The sequence below is a fragment of the Heptranchias perlo genome, chromosome 11 (assembly GCF_035084215.1).
Source record: "Heptranchias perlo isolate sHepPer1 chromosome 11, sHepPer1.hap1, whole genome shotgun sequence".
NCBI lineage: Eukaryota > Metazoa > Chordata > Chondrichthyes > Hexanchiformes > Hexanchidae > Heptranchias > Heptranchias perlo.
This window is the reverse complement of record NC_090335.1, coordinates 6,615,066-6,633,875: the sequence shown is the minus strand read 5'-3', so window position 1 is coordinate 6,633,875 and position 18,810 is coordinate 6,615,066. Positions and strand designations below refer to the sequence as shown.

Genomic DNA, 18,810 nt, shown 5'->3' with positions numbered 1-18,810 from the left:
ATTACACAAGGAAAATCAGGACGGAGGTCTTGCAGGGCTATGGGGAGAGAGTGGATAAGTGGGATTAGTTTGGGATTGATACAGGGCTATGGGGAGAGAATGGGGCAGTGATATTTTGGATTGATACAGGGCTATGGGAGAGCGGGCAATGGGATTAGTTTTGGATTGATACAGGGCTACAGGGAGAGAGCGGTTAGTGGGATTAGTTTTGGATTGATACAGGGCTACAGGGAGAGAGTGGTTAGTGGGATTAGTTTTGGATTGCTCTGGCAAAGAGCCGACGGACACAGCGGGGAGGAATAGTGGCCTTCTGTGCTGTTAACTTCTGTGGTTCTATAGGACAGAATGTATAACTTTAAAATAAGAACTAAATTACAGCTGTGTGCCTTGTCCAATGATTCCCTGGCCTCTAACCCCCTTCCCTGGCCAATATTTTATCCTTCAACCAACACTTTTTCAGAGATCATCCAGCCATTTATCTTTTGCTGTTTGAGACCTTGCAGTGCACAAATGGGTTGCTGCATTTGCCTACTTAACAACAGTGACTACACTTCAAAAGCAATTAATTGGCTATGACGTGCTTTGGGACATTAAGGTACAAGAGGAACGGGAGGGTTGGGGATACAGGAGAAGCAGGACAGTTGGCCCAAAGGAGAGTATGGGGTACAGGAGGAGCAAGAGAGTTGGGGGCCGCGGGGGGGCCGGGGCTGCAGGAGGGGTGGCTACGCCTATCCCACAAGCCGCATGTTTGCAGGAGACTGGGCCCAGCCGCCTGTCGGTCCGTTACCACCACTCCACAGGTGGTGGAAGGTGTCAACAGGTCTGGGTTAGTGGCAGTGGCCCCGATCTCCACAAATAGAAGGTGAGGGCCCAGTAGAGGCCATTTCTCCCTGCAATCTGGCCTCCAGGCACTTACCTTTGTAGGCTCTGATCTCTGGGGGCTCTTCTGCCCGTTTAAGGACTCGTGGCCCCTCTTTGGGTGCTGCAGCAGTGCCTGATGTTCCTCTGTGGCATTGGCAAACTCCCTGTTGGTGGCAGGAATCCCTCCGGGAGCCCGCTGTGCATGGATAATGACCTCCAACCTAGGGCAATGGGTGGGAATTCTAGCAGTGTCAGAGAGACGGGTGGAAGTGCCACCATCAGGAAGATAAAAATTGTGTTCAAGCAAAACATCCAAGCCTTTTTGCATCTTTGACTTATGAAGGGCGATTTTAACCCTGCCCACTCAATTGGAACCGGGCAGGCAGCTAAAAACGTCCGGATGACTTACCCACCAACGTTCAGCTGTCTTCCCACAGTCTTCAATTTTAATCTGCTCTTCTGAGCAGGTGGCATACACCCGCTGGAAACTGGAGGGGTCCTTCTCTAAATATACGGATCGGGCTCCGATGCTGTCAGTGTTGTTGTTTCAACTGTTGTTTTAACCAGTGTTCTGAGTGAGGATACAGTTATAGCTTTCCCGCTAGATGATGCTAGCAGGAAGAAGAGTCAGAAGAAGCCCAAAGAGATGAGTCTTTGACTTTTTATTTTTACTTGTGGGGCCAGGAGGAGTGAGTGCTAATGTCATAAATAAAAACACAAAATGCTGGAAATCCTTGGCAGGTCTAGAGGAGCTGTAAATGGCAGCAGCAGAACCATTACCAGCACCTGCTGTCCGAAAAACGGTTCTGCTATTGCTATTTACAGCTCCTCTAGACCCATCTTTTGTTCCTTTATTTGTCCCATTACCGCCCCCCCTTGTCTTGCACCATCATCCCTTTTGTCATTTAATCACTTCTGCCCCATATCCTATCACAGACCTTCCCTTTTCGTCTTTTCTCCTCTTCCCCTTCCCCCCTCCCCCTTTGCCTGTCTCTGTACTTGCTTAAAAACTGTTGAATCTTCAGCTTCTTCCAGTTCTGCTGAAAGGTCATCGACCTGAAATGTTAACTCTTGATGCTGCCTGACTTGCTGAGTATTTCCAGCATTTTCTATTTTTATTTCAGATTTCCATCATCCGCAGTATTTTGCTTTTGATTGAGTGCTGATGTCAATCAGGTTTGGCTTTCAACAAGCGTGAGCCCTGGCAGCCAGACAGTTGCAATAAGGGTGCTCCAACATATTGTGCATTCGGATTTTGCATTGTGTACTTATGTCTGCAGACTTGACCCTGCATGTGGAGGCTGATTTCGGCTGTAGACTATAATCTTGTATTGGACATGTCAAAAATTCAATTTTTGGAACTGCAAATTTTAAAATCCCATTGATAAGGTTTAAATTAAAATGCTGCATAGTTACAGCTTGAGTTATGCTCTGATATTTTAGCAATAAAAATATTGCAAGATTATAATGAATTTATCTGTGCTGGCTTGCTGTCTGAAGCCATACTCCCTGCTCGCATTGGTTTCTGCATAACTTGGTATCAAATGATAGATATAGAAACATAGGAACAGGAGTAGGCCATTTAGCCCCTCGAGCCTATTACTCCATTCAGTGAGATCACGGCTGCTCTGTGTTCTAACTCCATATACCTGCCGTAGCCCCATATCCCTCAATATATTTATATATTTACACTCGCTGTGACTGATGGGTGGAAAATTTTCTTGGTTTGTCTGCGTAGTTGTATAACTTTTTATTTTCTGAACATTACCTGAGGATTTCTAGGTTTGGTTTGAACAGATCTGGCTCCAGGGTCCATGCCTAAATAATATTTTTTTTTAAAGTGAGAGGATTGAAAAAAAATGTATTTCACGGTCTGTACCTCGCACAAGTATGGAGAACATTTTGTGACCCTATGAGAATCAGTGCAGTAAACTAAACTATAATTGAAAATCAGATGGATTTCCTCCCCTTCCTTTATTTTTGGATGATTTTCCAGCGGAGCTAAAATCTACAATAAATGTACATTGTTTTGTAACATGACTGCAATAGACCCATTCAGTTCATGTAACTATTGCCCATGAATTACACACAGCCTTTGATTTGATTCTCCTGTTGCTGAATAGGGGATGCAGATTATAGCAGCGTGCTGCTTGGAATGCTAGTGATGCAAGATGTTCAGCTGAGCTTACTCATTGCTGTGATGCCCACGTTAATTCAAGCAGGCAGTAGCAGCTCTAACAGGTGAATACTTATCAGTTGCCTGTATAAGTGAATGCTGCTTATAATGAGTTTAATTCTGTTTCCTCCAACAGTGTAAATGTTTTGTAATTGTCAGCATTTTCCTTCCAGTTGGACTCTGAATGTGATAATGCAAACTAACATACTGCTTAGAAATAAGTTTCTCCTTCAATCCTTGAAGGGTGAAGTTGGTGGCCAAATCGTATCTACCAGCGTGCAGATTAAGTTAGACCCAGTTTTTAAAACAGATCCTGCTTTGGGGAGGGGGGAGCGGGCAGGGGATTGCCCATGAGGAGATGTCTGATGTAAGTTTGAATAAAATATTTTGATGGGGCTTTGGAAGTTTATCCACTGCTAAAGATTGTGTCAGCTATTGGTCCCGCGAATCTGTTAGAATTCATCTTCCATTTATCCAGCCTCTGTTGGCTGTAAAGATATGAGGTTTGAGAGACACTGGGCTATATCCACCCTCAAAGAAGGGTCAAGTTTGAGATTAAAGGGAGGGAAATGGAGGGACAGAACTGAATATCAGAAAGAGGGGAAAGTGCATTGAGCGATACTTCAGAGCAATTATCAAAAGGACGAGATACTGGTAATGGCAAAATTGTGTACCATAAAACAGCACGGTCAGTTTAAAATGGATGAAAGAAAATATGGCAACAAATAAAGGGAGAGCAAAAACTAAGGGGAGTCTAAGAAAAAATAAAAGTGTGCCAAAGAAGTACAAAAGTGTTCTTTAAATGTGTGTGCTGATGCTTGGTACTGTTGCTAAACATTTTTTAATGGCCTGGTTTGATGTGTAATATGATTATGGAGGCATAACTTAATGTAACTTGCATTTAGTCTGAAGCACACCTATTGGCATTCTTAGGACGTCCTGTAGAAATGTACCAAATACATTTCTATAATATATTCAACAATGTAACTGCTGTATTTTGTTTTTCATGTAATCATGTCCTTCTTTGCTGGACATTTTAATATACCACACGTCTCTGCATTCAATGCACAGCAGACGTAGAGACGTCAATGAATGCTTAACAAGTTTGAATAAAATCCCTCTCTGCTGTTATAGAGGACGCATTAACCCACTGTCACCGTGATGAATTTTGGAAAGACGCTTTGTGTTTATATACTAGAATCTCATAGTGTAATTCCAGGGCCTTAAATCTTCTCATTATCTGAAATTCCATATCCTGCTAAACAAACCAAGAATCCTGTTGATCACTTATTGTAGCAGCCTAAATGTAACTTTATTTTGATGTGGGAGAAACAACATGCTGATGGGATGTCTTGTCGTTAGCCTGTTTAACTACATGTGATTTTATTATTTAACAAATGGGTTAAATATTAAATATTGACTAAGGTATATTCTTCCTCGTTCATGTGCAAAGAAATAATCATCCAAACAAGGGGCAGTCATGTGACACAATGTTTTTCATGTTCTCAGAAGTTAAAATGATCCTCCCAGCCCATATTGTGTATAAAGTCACATTCTGGATTTGGACACCAGCTCTTTTACTCCAGCCAGACTACAGTCACTGCTTCCACAGTCAGGCCAGAGAGCTGAGACTGTCAGGTACCCTGGCTCACCATCCATAGTCTTTAATTTGCTTGTCAGCTGAGCCACCGTTTGTTTTATTGTCTTTGCCACATCAGAGAAGTATTTCTTGATAGATGCCACTGCCAGCAGATGGAGGTTTCTTTGTCTCCGCCTTACATAGAATTTACAGCACAGAATTAGGCCATTCAGCCCAACTGGTCTATGCCGATGTTTATGCTCCACAAGTCCCCTCCCACCCTACTTCATCTATCCCTATCAGCATATCCTTTGAAAGTTATCCAATTGTCCCTGGGTGGACTTGACCCACCAACCTTTTGGTTAACAGCCGAATGCGCTGACCGATTGCGCCACAGAGACACCCTTGACTGCTGCGTTGTCTCCAGCCTGCCAGTTTTTGTCTCTACCTGTCACTTTCGCCGTCTCTTTCCTTTCTTTTGCTTGCCGCTGGCGTTCATACCTGCCTTTTCTTTTCTCCCTGTTTCAGTCCCTCTGTCTGTTTCCCCCCTTACTGTTTGGTTGTTTTCCTCCTCCCTCTGTTTTTTCTGTTGCCCGCTGTCTTAACTATATTCACCAGCATCAGAGCCCAACCAATGCCAACAGCGTCAAACAATAGACTTGATTCATTGGCACTACCACACCACTGTAACAAACCTGATGAATTTAACGGCTGAGATACCAGCACACTCTTCAGTTTTTAAAGTGGGAAGGAAACCACTCTCTACTAACTGCAAGACATAGGCATTTCATAGGCATTCACTGTTCTTGCCAGTTAAGCGTGAAGGATTACTCCGGCTAGGATTAGAAAAGATTTGGGATATTCAGAGAAGGTTCCTCCGCCATCGGTCAGAGAGTCCCCCCCCCCCCACCCCCCCGTCCCATGGGTCAGCACCTCGCCCTGCCCCCTGCCACCTCCGTCCTATCTGATCAGCACCTCCCCCTGCCCCCCCCTGTCGCCACAGGTCATCGCGTCGCCCCGTCGCACGGGGTTGGCTTGATGACAACCCAAGGTGCTCTCCAGCACTAGAGTGTTCTGTGAAGACTCCCAGTTAAACAGTTGGCTCGTCTGAGTTCATTGACGCAAATCAGGCAAAGATGACAGTTCGGCAGGCAATGAGAAAAATACCAGTTAGAGCTTGTGTGAGATCTGTCATCTGGAAGTCAGATATCTCTCTACATATCTTCCTTGGCTGCTTTATATCCACCCAGCTCAAATACTCTGCTCTCCTATTGGGATACAATATTCAGGAACAGCGCTGTCCACACATATACGTGCACAGACACATCCCTGCAAGTGCAATATAGATATATTCACATCAGAAATTTCTGATTACCCTTTGACGCTGCTGAGAGTAAGTCAGAGGATGCATTACTTTATAATGACAGGAACAATATGTCCCTTTTAAGGCTAGAATTGCTCTGCAGTTTTCAGATGAATGATGGGTTCACTTCAAAAACCTGGGAGCCCTGGGCTTGTTTGACTAACAGGTCAATTAACACGTTGGAGAGAGTATGGAACCAGTGTATTATTGGAGAAAGCCAGCTGGAACGTAGACCCGGCTTGGAGATTTAAATTTGTTTTAACTCTTGGTGGTAGTGCACTCCATTTCTCAAGAAAGTGGAAATCAGTTTGGGAGTCAATCATGTGGGAAGAATGACTCAATTGGGTGTGGTAGAATAAATATATCTAGGTTAGAATAAATTAATTTGCCTATGATTAAGAGTGACCGAGTGGTATTAAAGTTACAGGAAATAATTGTTACAATTGCAGGAACTTCACGCCTTTGTCCATTATTTTGTGAAAACTGAGTGGACTTTTCTTGATACATTCCTTCACCTATCTTTAATTTTTATCCTTGAGCAATATTAAAGCTGATATATTGGGGAGTAGCCAGTATTAAGCAGCGATTGGGGTTTGGATTTAGCTGTAATGTGGGTGGTCCTGGGCATGGTCAGTACCGGGCAATGGTCCTGGGCATGGACAGTACCGGGCAATGGTCCTGGGCATGGACAGTACCGGGCAATGGTCCTGGGCATGGACAGTACCGGGCAATGGTCCTGGGCATGGACAGTACCGGGCAATGGTCCTGGGCATGGATAGTCTGAGGTAGGGGTCCTTTGGAGTTTGGGGGGAGGGGAGGGGAGGGGTGTGATGGTGTTCTTTGTTCTGAAATCACTGTGAAGGTGGATCAGGTTTGACAGAACTGGGGGAGGTGGGACATGGCTTTGGCTGTCTGGGTGATCTGATGTTTGTTCGCAGTGAGAGGAGGGGAAGCGGCCTCGGGTCTTACAACATTGAGGTGAGGAGGGAAAGGGGCCTCGGGTCCAGGTACTAGGGGGAGGATGGGGAAAGGACCTCGGGTCTAGGAACTGGTGGGAGGAGGGGAAGGGGCCTCTGGTCTGGATACTGGGGGGAGGAGGGGAAATGGCTTTTGAGCTTCAAAGAGATTTCTGCAAGCATTGAAAATACAACCTTTTGTGATTGATTCCTGGAATTGTATGTCTCAGGCCTTTTAAAGAGCAATTAGAGTGGGTGGGATCTGTGACGGAAATGGGGATCTGTCTTGTCTCAAAGTATAAGATTTCCAATATGTAGCCTCTCATTTAAGTTATAGCCAGGCCGGAGTTCTGAGATTTTTTTAAGTGGGTGATAGGTCTATTGCTTCTGTTGAAGTTTGCTTTGTCTTGTATGCAAAGCAAGTACACCCCAGTCTGCAGGCATTGCATATCAGTGGCAAATTTAAACTAGTTTTGATTGTGTACATGTGTAGCTTCACCCCAGGAACCCACCAAGTGGCCACAGCCATCTGAAAGCTCTCTTTATCCTTGCCCTTACCTCTGTGTATTTAGACTGTCTCTCAGATATTGGAGCTTTTGTGCTGCTTGGGAAATTCCCTGTATTTTGAAAAAAGCACATGAAGCCTAGTAGCTGAATCTCTCGACAGTCTGGAAGCTGCTGTGGTGGCTTGTCACAGGTTCTACCAAATAACTAATTTGGCAGGTCACTTGGGGCAGTCGTTGGTAAAACCGCTAAAATTTGACAGGCCTACCAATTTAATATTGGAGTCTGTTGGTCTGGGTTGTGTTTCTAATTTGAGCCTAACTGAAAAAACAGTACTTGCACCTCATTCATCAAAGCAGATATGTGCTGTCACCTGGATAGATTGATCTCAGGCTGCTCCTTTCAGGGAAGCCCCTCCTCGTTCTCTATCTCTTCCCCCTCGACACCCTGTTCCCCTTCCACACCCTCTCCACCGCTTCCTTCCTTCTCCCGACCCCCCCCACCCAAACCCGGTCCAACCCCCTCCTCCTTCGAAAAGATTGGAAAGTTTGTGGATAGCCACTCTGTATCTAATGATACCAAAATGCCTTTTTCCAAGAACACTGGGGTGATTAAAGCTCTGTGGCCAGTGTCATAATTGAGAGAAGAGATGGCTACCATTTTAACAAGGCAAACAGTACGTAGGGATTGGTTCTGGATAGATACTGAATGACTCCTTTAGAAGTGCTTGAGGGGAATTATTGCCTAATGCCTGATTCCTTTTCTTGGAAGTTGCAATGTTGGGAGGTGGGCTCAGTGACCAATTCCCCCACTTCACAGACTTTTGGTGTTCCTGACAGCTTACATTAACAAATTAACACCAAAAGTACTGCCAGATGAAAAAATTAGATCACCTGACTATGGTCAAAGGCGTTGGATGCTGTGGGCACACAACTAGGGCCAACAACAAGTGGCTCTTGGCTATCAACCAAACCTGAATATTGACCAGACTTTTGACCAGAACTAGAGAACATTATTTGTCTCCAGCAGTGCATTCAGACATAGAATGTGGCTTGGCCAATACTACATCTCCATGTAATTCCTAGGAAAGTTCCATGCTAACACTCTATTCTCTATCTGACTGGGAAGAAAATGGGGAACTTGGTGCCAAACCTGAACCCAAGATACCTCCGTAACTGGAGGTATCTTGACACGCTTGTCAATCCAGAGTAGCCACATAACAAGTGATTCAGGTGTATTAAGCAGTCGAGCCGTGTTTTGGAGCAGTCTTCACTCTGAAATTATATGAAGATAGAAGATAGAGAACACATTTCAGACATTGGGAAGGATCTTTAATACTCAGGTGAGGTGATGGTTTGCTCATTGTTTGAGGTAGAATTGAACTGGATTGGATTGATTGAGATAGGCTGGTGTGCATGGTACTGTTGGAGATTTGGTAGCTAACGAGCCACAGGGAAAACTCGACTGAACCAGAATGAATGAAAACATGAATAGAGATCTAAACATTTTCTACTGTGAAAAACAACAGAAAATATGCTGTCAACTATAGCAAAAAAGAGCTGAGAGCAAGGTCCAGAATGAGGCTTTATATAGTATGGATGGTTATGGCCATGTGACCAGTGACCACATGTGTTGTAAATTTGTTGTCCCAGGTGATTTTCACCCATGGAATGCCAGTAATATCACATGAATCATATGCAAGTTGAACAAATGAGAAAGAGTAAAATATTTTAAGCTGCTAAAGATCATTATATGAAAAATAAGACTCCAAACTAAAATTTGTTATCTGTTGTACATACCAGTGTCATGTTTCAAATTATTTTGGAATATATTTTCATATTTTGCCTTTCTTCTTTTTCTACAGTATAATTTTAGAAATACTCCGGATTTTCGCTCTTATTGGTCAAATTCTGTTTTCGTTGGCTGCAATTCTGCTGATGTCTGTTGTGGTAAAGACTTACCTCATTGGACCGTTTTACAGAAAACTGCATACTGAGGGTAAAGGAAATAGAGAGATACTTGTCCTAGGAATTTCAGCATTTACCTTTCTTATGTTAATGGTAATAATATATTTACTTTGATTCAAGTTATAGCATTGTAGCACACACATTGGAAGAGGTAGAAATTAGCGAAAACTTTCATCTAGAGCCATGCAATCTAAAGCTTTCATCTAGAACCATGTGTTCTGGACCTTTCATCTAGAACCATGTGTTCTGGATCATTCATCTAGAACCATACGTTCTACAGCTTTCACGTAGAGCCATGTTTTCATCTGAAGCTGTGTATCTGAGTGGGAAATCCCACCTCACCCAGCATGATCTAACACCACCATCTAATAAAATAGTTAGCCCCCAGAACATGGCTGTGCTCCAACTACTCTGCTGTGAGCTAACTGTTCCCCCTGGAATTGTACCTCTGCTCCCCACAGACCCCTGAAACACATCTCTACCCTTTGTGCCATGTTTGTCTTCAGATCAAAGGACAACATAGAAAAAACCTAAAGTGACCTGGAAGCAAGACCTGGGCCAGCAGATAGCACAGGAGGATTGGAGAATGTTATAGAACCAAACACTCATTACCTGCAACAGATAATTAATTGGTTTTGTCTCACTAGTGTTTGTGAACCAATGAACTGGATTATTTTTGCATGAAATGGATAAATGAACAGAATACGGTTTTCACAATACTGCTCCCTGTTACACCTCGCAACATCAAAAGAATAGATTGCACACACTTTGCTCTTGATCTAGGCCTCGCTCATTTTACTGATTAGGAGCACTGTCTGAGACTCACTGCTTTTCTTTCTCTCTCTCTCTCGTTTTATCTAATTTCCTCCCTGGTATGTGCTAATGAACCTCATTGACTCAAACTGATAGCTATGTGAGAAACACTGCTGTTAGCAGCTGTGTCTGGTCATAGCTGATGGATCGAATCCACATTCCAAATGGGAATTAACCATGTGGGGCAGTGTTATGCACTCAGGTGGGTGTGGACTTGGGAGTCCTCAATATGGGCTCTGGACCCCATGAAGTCTCCAATCCTGCTGATCATCACCTACTGCCCCTCTCCCCTCAGTTGACGAATCAGTAATAAACCGTGTTAAATACCACTTGGAGTAAGCACTAAGAGAATCAACGGCACAGAATGTACTCTGGGTGGGAAACGTCTAATGTCTACCATGGGTGGGTTGGGAGTGCCACCAATGGACGAGTCCTGAAGGATATGGCTGCCAGACTGAGATTTCATCAGATTGTGAGGGAATTGACATGAGGGAGCAACCTATTTGGCGTCATTGCCAGTTTATCTTTTGCAGATTATCTGTCCATGACAGCATTGGTACGAGCGACCACCGTACAATCTTTGTGAAGACAAGGTCTCGTCTTCACAATGAAGACACGCTCCATTGTGCAATGTGGCACTGCTGCTTTGGTAATTGGAACAGACTAAGGACAGATCTAGCTGCTCAAAACTGGGCATTCATGAGGCACTGTGGGCCATCAGCAGCAGAATTTTATACCACCACAATCTGTAACCTCATGGCCTGGCACATCCCTCACTCCTCGATCACTATCCAGCCGGAAGACCAACCTTGGTTCAGTAGGGAGTGTAAAAGTGTCCGCCAGGAGGTGTACTTTAGAATTTTTAAAATTCGTTATTGGGGTGTGGTGTGGTTGGCAATGCCTGCCTTTATTGCCTATCTCTAATTGCCCTGAGAAGGCAGTGATAGAACTGAATGACTTGCTGGATCACTTCAGAGTCAACTATGTTGGTGTGGGATTGGAGTCACGTATAGACCAGATCGGGTAGGGACAGGAGGTTTTCTTCTCTAAAGGACGTTAATGAGCCAGTTGGGTTTTTACGACAATCTGATATCTTCATGGTCATTTATTATTGATTTTTTATTTCCAGATTTTTTTAAAACTGAATTTAAATTCTCAAGCTATCATGATGGATTTTGAACTCGCGTTCTCTGGATTATTAGTCCAGGCCTCTGGATAACATAACCACTACCCTACCAACCTAGCGAAGCTATAAGACAGGGCTTTAACACACCAAAAGCAGCAGGCCAAAGACAGAGCTAAGTGGTCCCATGACTGTCAGATCAGAGCCAATCTCTCTAGCTCTACCATATCCAGTTGAGAATGGTGGACAATCAGGCAACTAACGGGAGGAGGAGGCTCCATGAGCAGCCCCATCCTCAAGAATGACGGATTCTAGCACGTGAGTGCAAGAGACAAGGCTGAAATGTTTCCAAATGTCTTCATCCAAAAGTGTTAAATAGACAGTCCCATTTGATCTCCTCCCGAGGTCCCTACTGTCATGGATACCAGTGTCCAGTCAATTCGTGTTCAGTACATTTGTTTAAGAAGTGGCTGAGTGTGCAGGACACAGCAAAGATAATGGGCCTCGTTAACATCCTGGCTACAATGCTAAAGTCCTGCCCACCACAGATAGCTGGGTTCCCTAGCCACCCTTGTGCAGCTTTAACACCCAGCAATGTGGAAAATTGCTGGGGTATATCCTATCCACAAGAAGCAGGACAAATCTAACTCAGCAACTTATCACCCTATTGGCCTTTTCCCAATCCTCAGCAGAGTGACAGAGGGAGAATTCAATAGTGCCATCAAGCAACACCTACTCATCAATAACCTGCTCGCCGATACTCAGTTCAGGTTCATCTCGAATCACTCAGCCCTGGATCTCAGAGCTGAATGCCAGAGGAGATGTGAAAGTAGCCGTGCTCGACATCAAGACGACATTCGACCGAGCATGGTGCCCTAGAAAAGCTAAGGTCATTGGGGGTTAAGGGGCTACCCTACTTGACACACAGGAAGACAGTCATGGTTGTTAGTGGCTAATTGTTACAGCCGCAGGACATTGCTGGCACGTAGCGCCCTCAACCCAACCATCTTTAGTTGCTTCATCAATGACCTTCCCTCCATCATATGGGGCTGTTCGGTGGTGATTTTGCAATGTACTATTCCATTCACAACTCTTGCAATATAAAGCAGCCCATGCCATCCTACACTGGACCTGGATAACATCCAGGCTCGGGCTGACAAGTGGTAGGTAACATTTCCACTACATAAGTGGCAGACAATGACCATGTTGAAGAAGGAAATGTCCTACAACCTTCCTCTGATCTTCAGTAACAACACCATTGCTGAGTCCCCTACCATCGACATTCCAGACGACACCATTGACCAGGTGCTTAACTGGACTGACCATGTCAACACTATGGCTATAAAAAGAGAGCAGAGACTAGATACTATGATAAGTGGCTCAGCTCTTGACCCGTCAAAGTCTCTCCAACATCAACAAGAGTCAAGTCAGGCGTGCGATGGAATTCTCAACACCATCTATGATAGAGCAGTTCGCTTGATCATTGCCCCTGCCACTGGACTCCATATCCACTGCTGGCACACTGAGGCTGCAGTATATACTTCAATAGTACCTTCCTGCCCCATGGCCTCTACCATCAAGTAGGTCAAGAGTCATAAGATCTTGGGTCACCATTAACTCCGAGCGCCCCTCCAAGTCACACACCATCCTGACTTAGACATATATGGCTGTTCCTTCATTGTTTTTTGGGTCAAGATCCTGGAATTCCCTAACTAACACCTTTTCCTGAGCACCATTACAAGAAGGACTGCAGTGGTTCAAGGTCGAAGATCAGCCATGATCTTATTGAAAGGCGGAACAGGCTCGAGGGGCCATATGGCCTACTCCTGCTCCTATTTCTTATGCTCTTATGTCAGAAGGTCCACCACCATCTCAGGGCAACTTAGAATGGGCAATAATATGGCCATGCCAGCATCACCATTATTCCAAGAACAAAAAAAATTAACTTGAAATCCCTCCTAGACCAAATAGGTAAAATGCTTGAAATGTGGCAGTCACTCAGGAAAATAATCCAACTTATTTTCTGCAATCACTATGTAGTTGATGGTGCACCTACTATGACCGTACATATATTTCACTCTGAAAATCTTAGAAAAATGTTGTTTGTGTTCAGAAAACCTTAGTTCTGAGCTATCAGCTCTGCTTGCTTCACCTGGACTCAGGAGACTGACAGCAAGGAGTCCTTATCCAGAAAACTAGTTTCACTCTGGAGGCAGAGTGTTAAGGGTTTGTGGGAGCGTAGATGAGGAGATCCGCAGAAATCTGGGCGTATGAGAAAGGCTGGTAGTGGGATGAAACGGACTCGGTGCTCCAGAGGGGGAGTCGGGGGGGATTACATATTGTACAGCAAAAGGGTTCGGGGCAAGAATGGAGACATCCATGCTCACACTAGTTCCCCTCCCCCCAGGCTGAGTGTAGAAAGTGCCAAAACCATGAGGTCTGGCAAGACCTGTTGACTTGCATGGTGGGAAAGTAGCTGTTTTTGATGTTTGTGTGATTTTTTTTTAATGTACATGTATATGATGTATTGCTGTTTTCTATACTTGAAAAATGTTATCAGTCTGCAGATTTGTGTCAACACTTAAAAGCTGATGATGTTAATAATGAGATTTTTAATATAAAGTATGTCTCTTCCCTTTTCCCCCACAAAAAGGTTTTAAAATATTTGCAAATGGTTGGAGAAATCCTTGTTGTACAGTTGTATACCTGGATGATATTGCAAAATTTAGGGTGCATTTATATAACTCTAGCATCAGGGTAGCCTGAGTCTACAGGCTGGTGTCAGGGCCTGACTTGACTTTGGAGCGATGTAAAGTGAGGCACCCTGGAGGAGAGAATCCCATTCCACTTCACTTCAGATTCTGTGCAGGCCTTAATAGCTATAGAACCATAGAATTTTACAGCACAGAGGGAGCCCATTCAGACATCTTGTCTATGACAATTCTTTGCTGGAGCACTCTAAAACTAGTTACATTTCCCAATCTCTCCTCATATTCTTGTATTGTAGTATTTATTCACTTTTCCCTTAAAAGATTCAATGGTTTCATTGGCTTCATTTCCAAAAGGTCCCATTTTTGGTCCACGGGATTGAAAGTGTTACAAGTTGAGGAGCTTGTCAGATGCCAGATAGGTAACCAGACAGAAAGTAGTTGTGACTGAGCTGCTGCAGCTCTTTCACTGAGCTCAGATGAAGTCTGGAATTGAGTCTAAGGAGACAGCTTCCTAATTGTGACTATCCCAGTTAGATCTGTAAGAACCTTTGTGCTTGGTTTCCTTTCAAGATACCAGCAAAAGTTAGGAGTGACACTACATGACGTTTATACAAAATGTGAGAGAAGGTCATGTACAGTATATACAGTATAGTGAGAATCAGCATAAACCACTCAACTATAAACTCTTGAAAGGAGGAGATGCATGACTCCTACTGTTTGAAGTGTTGGGTTCAGGGATAAACCCATGGATTTGGAGGAGACCTTCATTTGAGAGAGGATGATTACTGAGTCATGTTGAACAATTTACAATTTTGTATTTTAGTTGAATTTTGTCAGAGTTGAGTTACATGTCACAGGTTAATATCCACATGTCACAGCATTGAGTTACATGTCACAGGTTACAATTCTGTGTCACAGCGTTGTTACATGTCACAGGTTAATATTCACATGTCAGAATTAAGTTACATGTCACAGGAAAACATTCACGTCAGGTTAATATTCTGAGTTGAATTAAGTGTCACAGGTTAATATCCACATGTCACAGCATTGAGTTACATAGAATCATAGAATGTCACAGGTTAATATCTAAATATCACAGCGTTGAGTTATATGTCACAGGTTAATATCTACATGTCACAGCGTTGAATTACATATTTGTCCAAGATTAGTTACAGCTTTCTCAGTGACAGTATTTTAACAGTAAAGCATGAGAAGGAATTAATTTAGCGTCAAAACAAATCTTTTTGTAATAAATCCATTAAGTTGGGGATGCTTGTTCTTGCTGCTTTGGGTATCTGGTAGGAATGCCTGCGATTTTTATGAGGAATATTAAACACTAGCTATTACTGCTTTACAGCAATGCAGCAATACAAGTGCTGCTCTATTTATTTATAATTAATGATTGTAGTATTGCTGTTAACTGTGCATGAAGCAGACTATGACAGAAAGTTCACCATTTTTTAACTTAAGTTTTTTATTTTTCTGCAGGCGACTGAGGTGCTAGATGTCTCCATGGAGCTGGGTTGTTTCTTGGCCGGAGCATTAATTTCATCTCTAGGTCACATTGCCACAGAAGAAGTGATGTTGTGTATGGAACCTATACGGGATTTTCTAGCCATCATTTTCTTTGCCTCTATTGGTAATTACGGCTTTATGGTGTTAGGGAATGGATGTCCTTACTTATAGGTTTATATGTCATTCCTCAAGATAATGGGTTAATAAATGCTTTTGAACATCATAGGAATTTAAGCATACAATGATAACTTATTAACAATAATAACATATATACTTAAGAATTCACTTCCAGCAATATGAGTTCACTGGAGAATTAAACGCATTACAGTTCTCGAGCTCAAGGTTTTCGGTTGGGCAATCCTTAACGATATCTCTCCCAGCACCCCTTTTAAACCTTTTTTTCATTCTGGCTACTTGAGAATCTGCATATTTCTACATTACCTAATCCACATTTATCATTCAACCCTGATTTGATTATCCTGTACTTGCAGCGCACAGACCACACTCCCCTGCTTGGTTACCCTCCCTAATTTTCCAGTTCTCAGGCCGCTGCCTTTAAGGCTGGATCTAATAAAGGCAGCATCTTTGTCGTTTCTTATCAGCTAAAGAGCGTCTCCGACTGATACACCTATTTATTGCCACTGAGTAAGCTGAACGTTGAAACTCACTTAACAGGCAAAAGCCAAAAGTTAATATTACTATAATAAGAGAATTTACCCTTTCCTTACAACGGTTTCATAAGCATGAGTATTTTATTCATTGATTACTGTTGTACAATCTCTGTAGGGGAATCGAATTCTGCTCCAAAATAAGTTCAGTTTTTGTTCTCTGTATGTGTCCATCCCTAATTGAGCTGAGAAGGTGGTGGTGGGCTTGCTTCTTGAACCACTGCACACCTTGTGCGGATGGTATTCCCCGATAGTGTTAGGTAGGGGGTTTCAGGATATTGACCCAGCGACAATGAAGGAACGGCGATATATTTTCAAATCAGAATGGTGAGTCCAGTGGCCGGGGCACCGATCAAGTAAAGTGCTTTGTCCCGAATGATGTTGAACTTTTTGAGTCCTTTTGTGGCTGCACCCATCCAGGCAAGTGTTGAAGTGTTGAGCATTCCATCACACTCCTGATATGAACCTTAAAGATATTGGCGAGGCTTTGCAGAGTACCCAGACTCTGTCTTGTTCTTCTAACCATGCTGTTGATATGGCTCCAGTTGAGATTCTGGGCACTGAACCCCAAGATGTTGCTGGTAGTGACTTAGCAATTGTGGTGCCATTGAAGATTAAGGGAAGATGACTGGGCTTTCTCTTGTTGGAGATGGTTATTACTTGGCACTTAAGAGGTGCAAATATTACCTGCCACTTGTCAGCCTAAACCTAGATATTGTCCAGGTCCTGCTGTATGCTGGCATTAGCTGCCTCATAATTGGAAGTGTTCGTCAGCGAACACCCCACTCATGATGGAGGGAAGGTCATTGATGAAACAGCTGAAAATGGTTTGACTGAGGACACTTTCCTGAGGAACCCCTGCAGCAAAGTCTGGCCTGTGGCTGTGAAGATTGGTCTCTGATGACCACCTTCCTACATGTCAGGTATGACTCCAACTAAAAGGTTTTACCGTAGCCCTCATTGACCTTAGTTTTGTTAGGGCTTCTTCGTGAATGCTGCCTTGATGTTGAGGGCAGCTACACTCACATCTCCTGTACCATTCAGCTCTGTGTCCATGTCTGGATCAAGCCTGTAATGATGGCAGGAGCTGAGTGGATCTAGTGGAACCTGAACTGAGCATCAGTAAGCAAGTTATTGGTGAGTAGATGCTGTTTGATGGCGCTGTTGATAACTTCTTCCATCACTTTACTACTGATTGGGAGGAGGCTGCTAAGTCAGTAATTGGCCGGGTTAGATTTATTCTGTTTTTTGTGGATAGAACGTACCTGACCAATTTTCCATGTTGTTTGGTAGATCCCAGTGTCATAGCTATACAGGACGAGCTACGCTAGGGGAGCATCTAGCTCTACTGCACAGGTTTTCAGTCCTACAGCAAGGATGTTGTCTGGTCCCTTGACCTTCACTGTGTGAATGGCACTCAGCCACTTCTGAATGTGACGTGGAGTGAACCGAATTGGCTGGATGCTGGCATCTGTGATAGTGGGGGACCTTGGAAGGAGGCCGAGTAGAATCATGCAATCAGTACTTTTGGCTGAAGACGCTTGCAAGCACTTCAGTCTTGTCTCTTGCACTCACGTGCTCGCCTCCACCATGGCTGAGGATGTCAATGGAGCCGCCTCCTCCTGTTAGTTGCCAAATTGTTCACCAAGTGGGGAGTGTAACAATTGCACCATATTTTGTATTTTAAATGGCATATACATCTGGGGACCTCCCGGAGGGCGTGGGAGTTCCCAGCTTAGCAGTGCCATGCTTGATGGGCAGCCTGAGAAATGTGTGCAACAGTCACCTTCCACCTGTTACCAGAAAATCTGTTCCCTATTTTTACCAGGTACAAGGGATCTGTGTGACTGCATTAACTCAGATAGTGATCTCCCTCCATGCAGCTGGCACCTGTGCTTTTACGGTGGGTGTTTTCAGCTTCCTTTGATGTATCTCCTGCTGCAGCACCTTCAATTCCTCAACACCTAAAAGGGAGCAGTGTTGCCCATGTCTGCACTGTGCTATTCCAAACAACTAGTCTACTTTTCTGCCACCACCTCAACTTGCTCTTTACTGTTGTGCTTCAACCCTTTAAGGCTGCTGCCTCACTGGATTTAATATTCCTACGCCTAGTTCTACCTGCTGATGCACAGGGCAGCTATGACCATTGTAGAAAGCAGGCTGCACCTCCAGGAGTTAGCATAGGCCACTACTGGGAAAGTTATACCTGCCGATACATAAGGCAGCTGCCTTGTATGCGATGTTGGGTACTTTGTCATACTGTGAGTCTGCCTGGTTGAGGGCCTCAGAAATGTGCTGAATATTGACTTGCTTTTTGAGGGTAAGAAGGTAAACAGAATGGACAAAAAGAACTTGAAAATCATGAAGACCATGTTTGGTCGGAATCCTAAAGCCAAGCACAGTTCAAGCACCCTGAGCTACAAGATTTTGAAATTTGGGTAACACTGGGCAGCACATTCAACCCCATATCCAGGTCAGTGCTTCTCTGCCATGTTCAAGGTTCCAACCTACATGTGAACTAGGAACAAAGGCCAAGCTCAAAGGAGTGGAAGAAAACATTGGAGACACAAGTGA

General features: G+C 43.8%; 1 protein-coding gene and 1 non-coding gene across 2 annotated transcripts in view; one reads left to right on the top strand and one right to left on the bottom strand.

Annotated features, from left to right (window-relative positions):
* The window catches only part of tmco3 (transmembrane and coiled-coil domains 3), a 97,214-nt gene that overhangs the window by 56,863 nt on the left and 21,541 nt on the right, over window positions 1–18,810 (top strand). The window contains exons 8-10 of the mRNA XM_067992486.1: window positions 2,985–3,102; window positions 9,304–9,499; window positions 15,542–15,692. Coding sequence (XP_067848587.1) covers window positions 2,985–3,102; window positions 9,304–9,499; window positions 15,542–15,692 — 465 coding nt within the window. The remainder of the gene's footprint in view (window positions 1–2,984; window positions 3,103–9,303; window positions 9,500–15,541; window positions 15,693–18,810) is intronic.
* trnan-guu (transfer RNA asparagine (anticodon GUU)) lies at window positions 4,944–5,017 on the bottom strand. The gene has a single exon. It is a non-coding gene; the product is annotated as a tRNA-Asn (tRNA).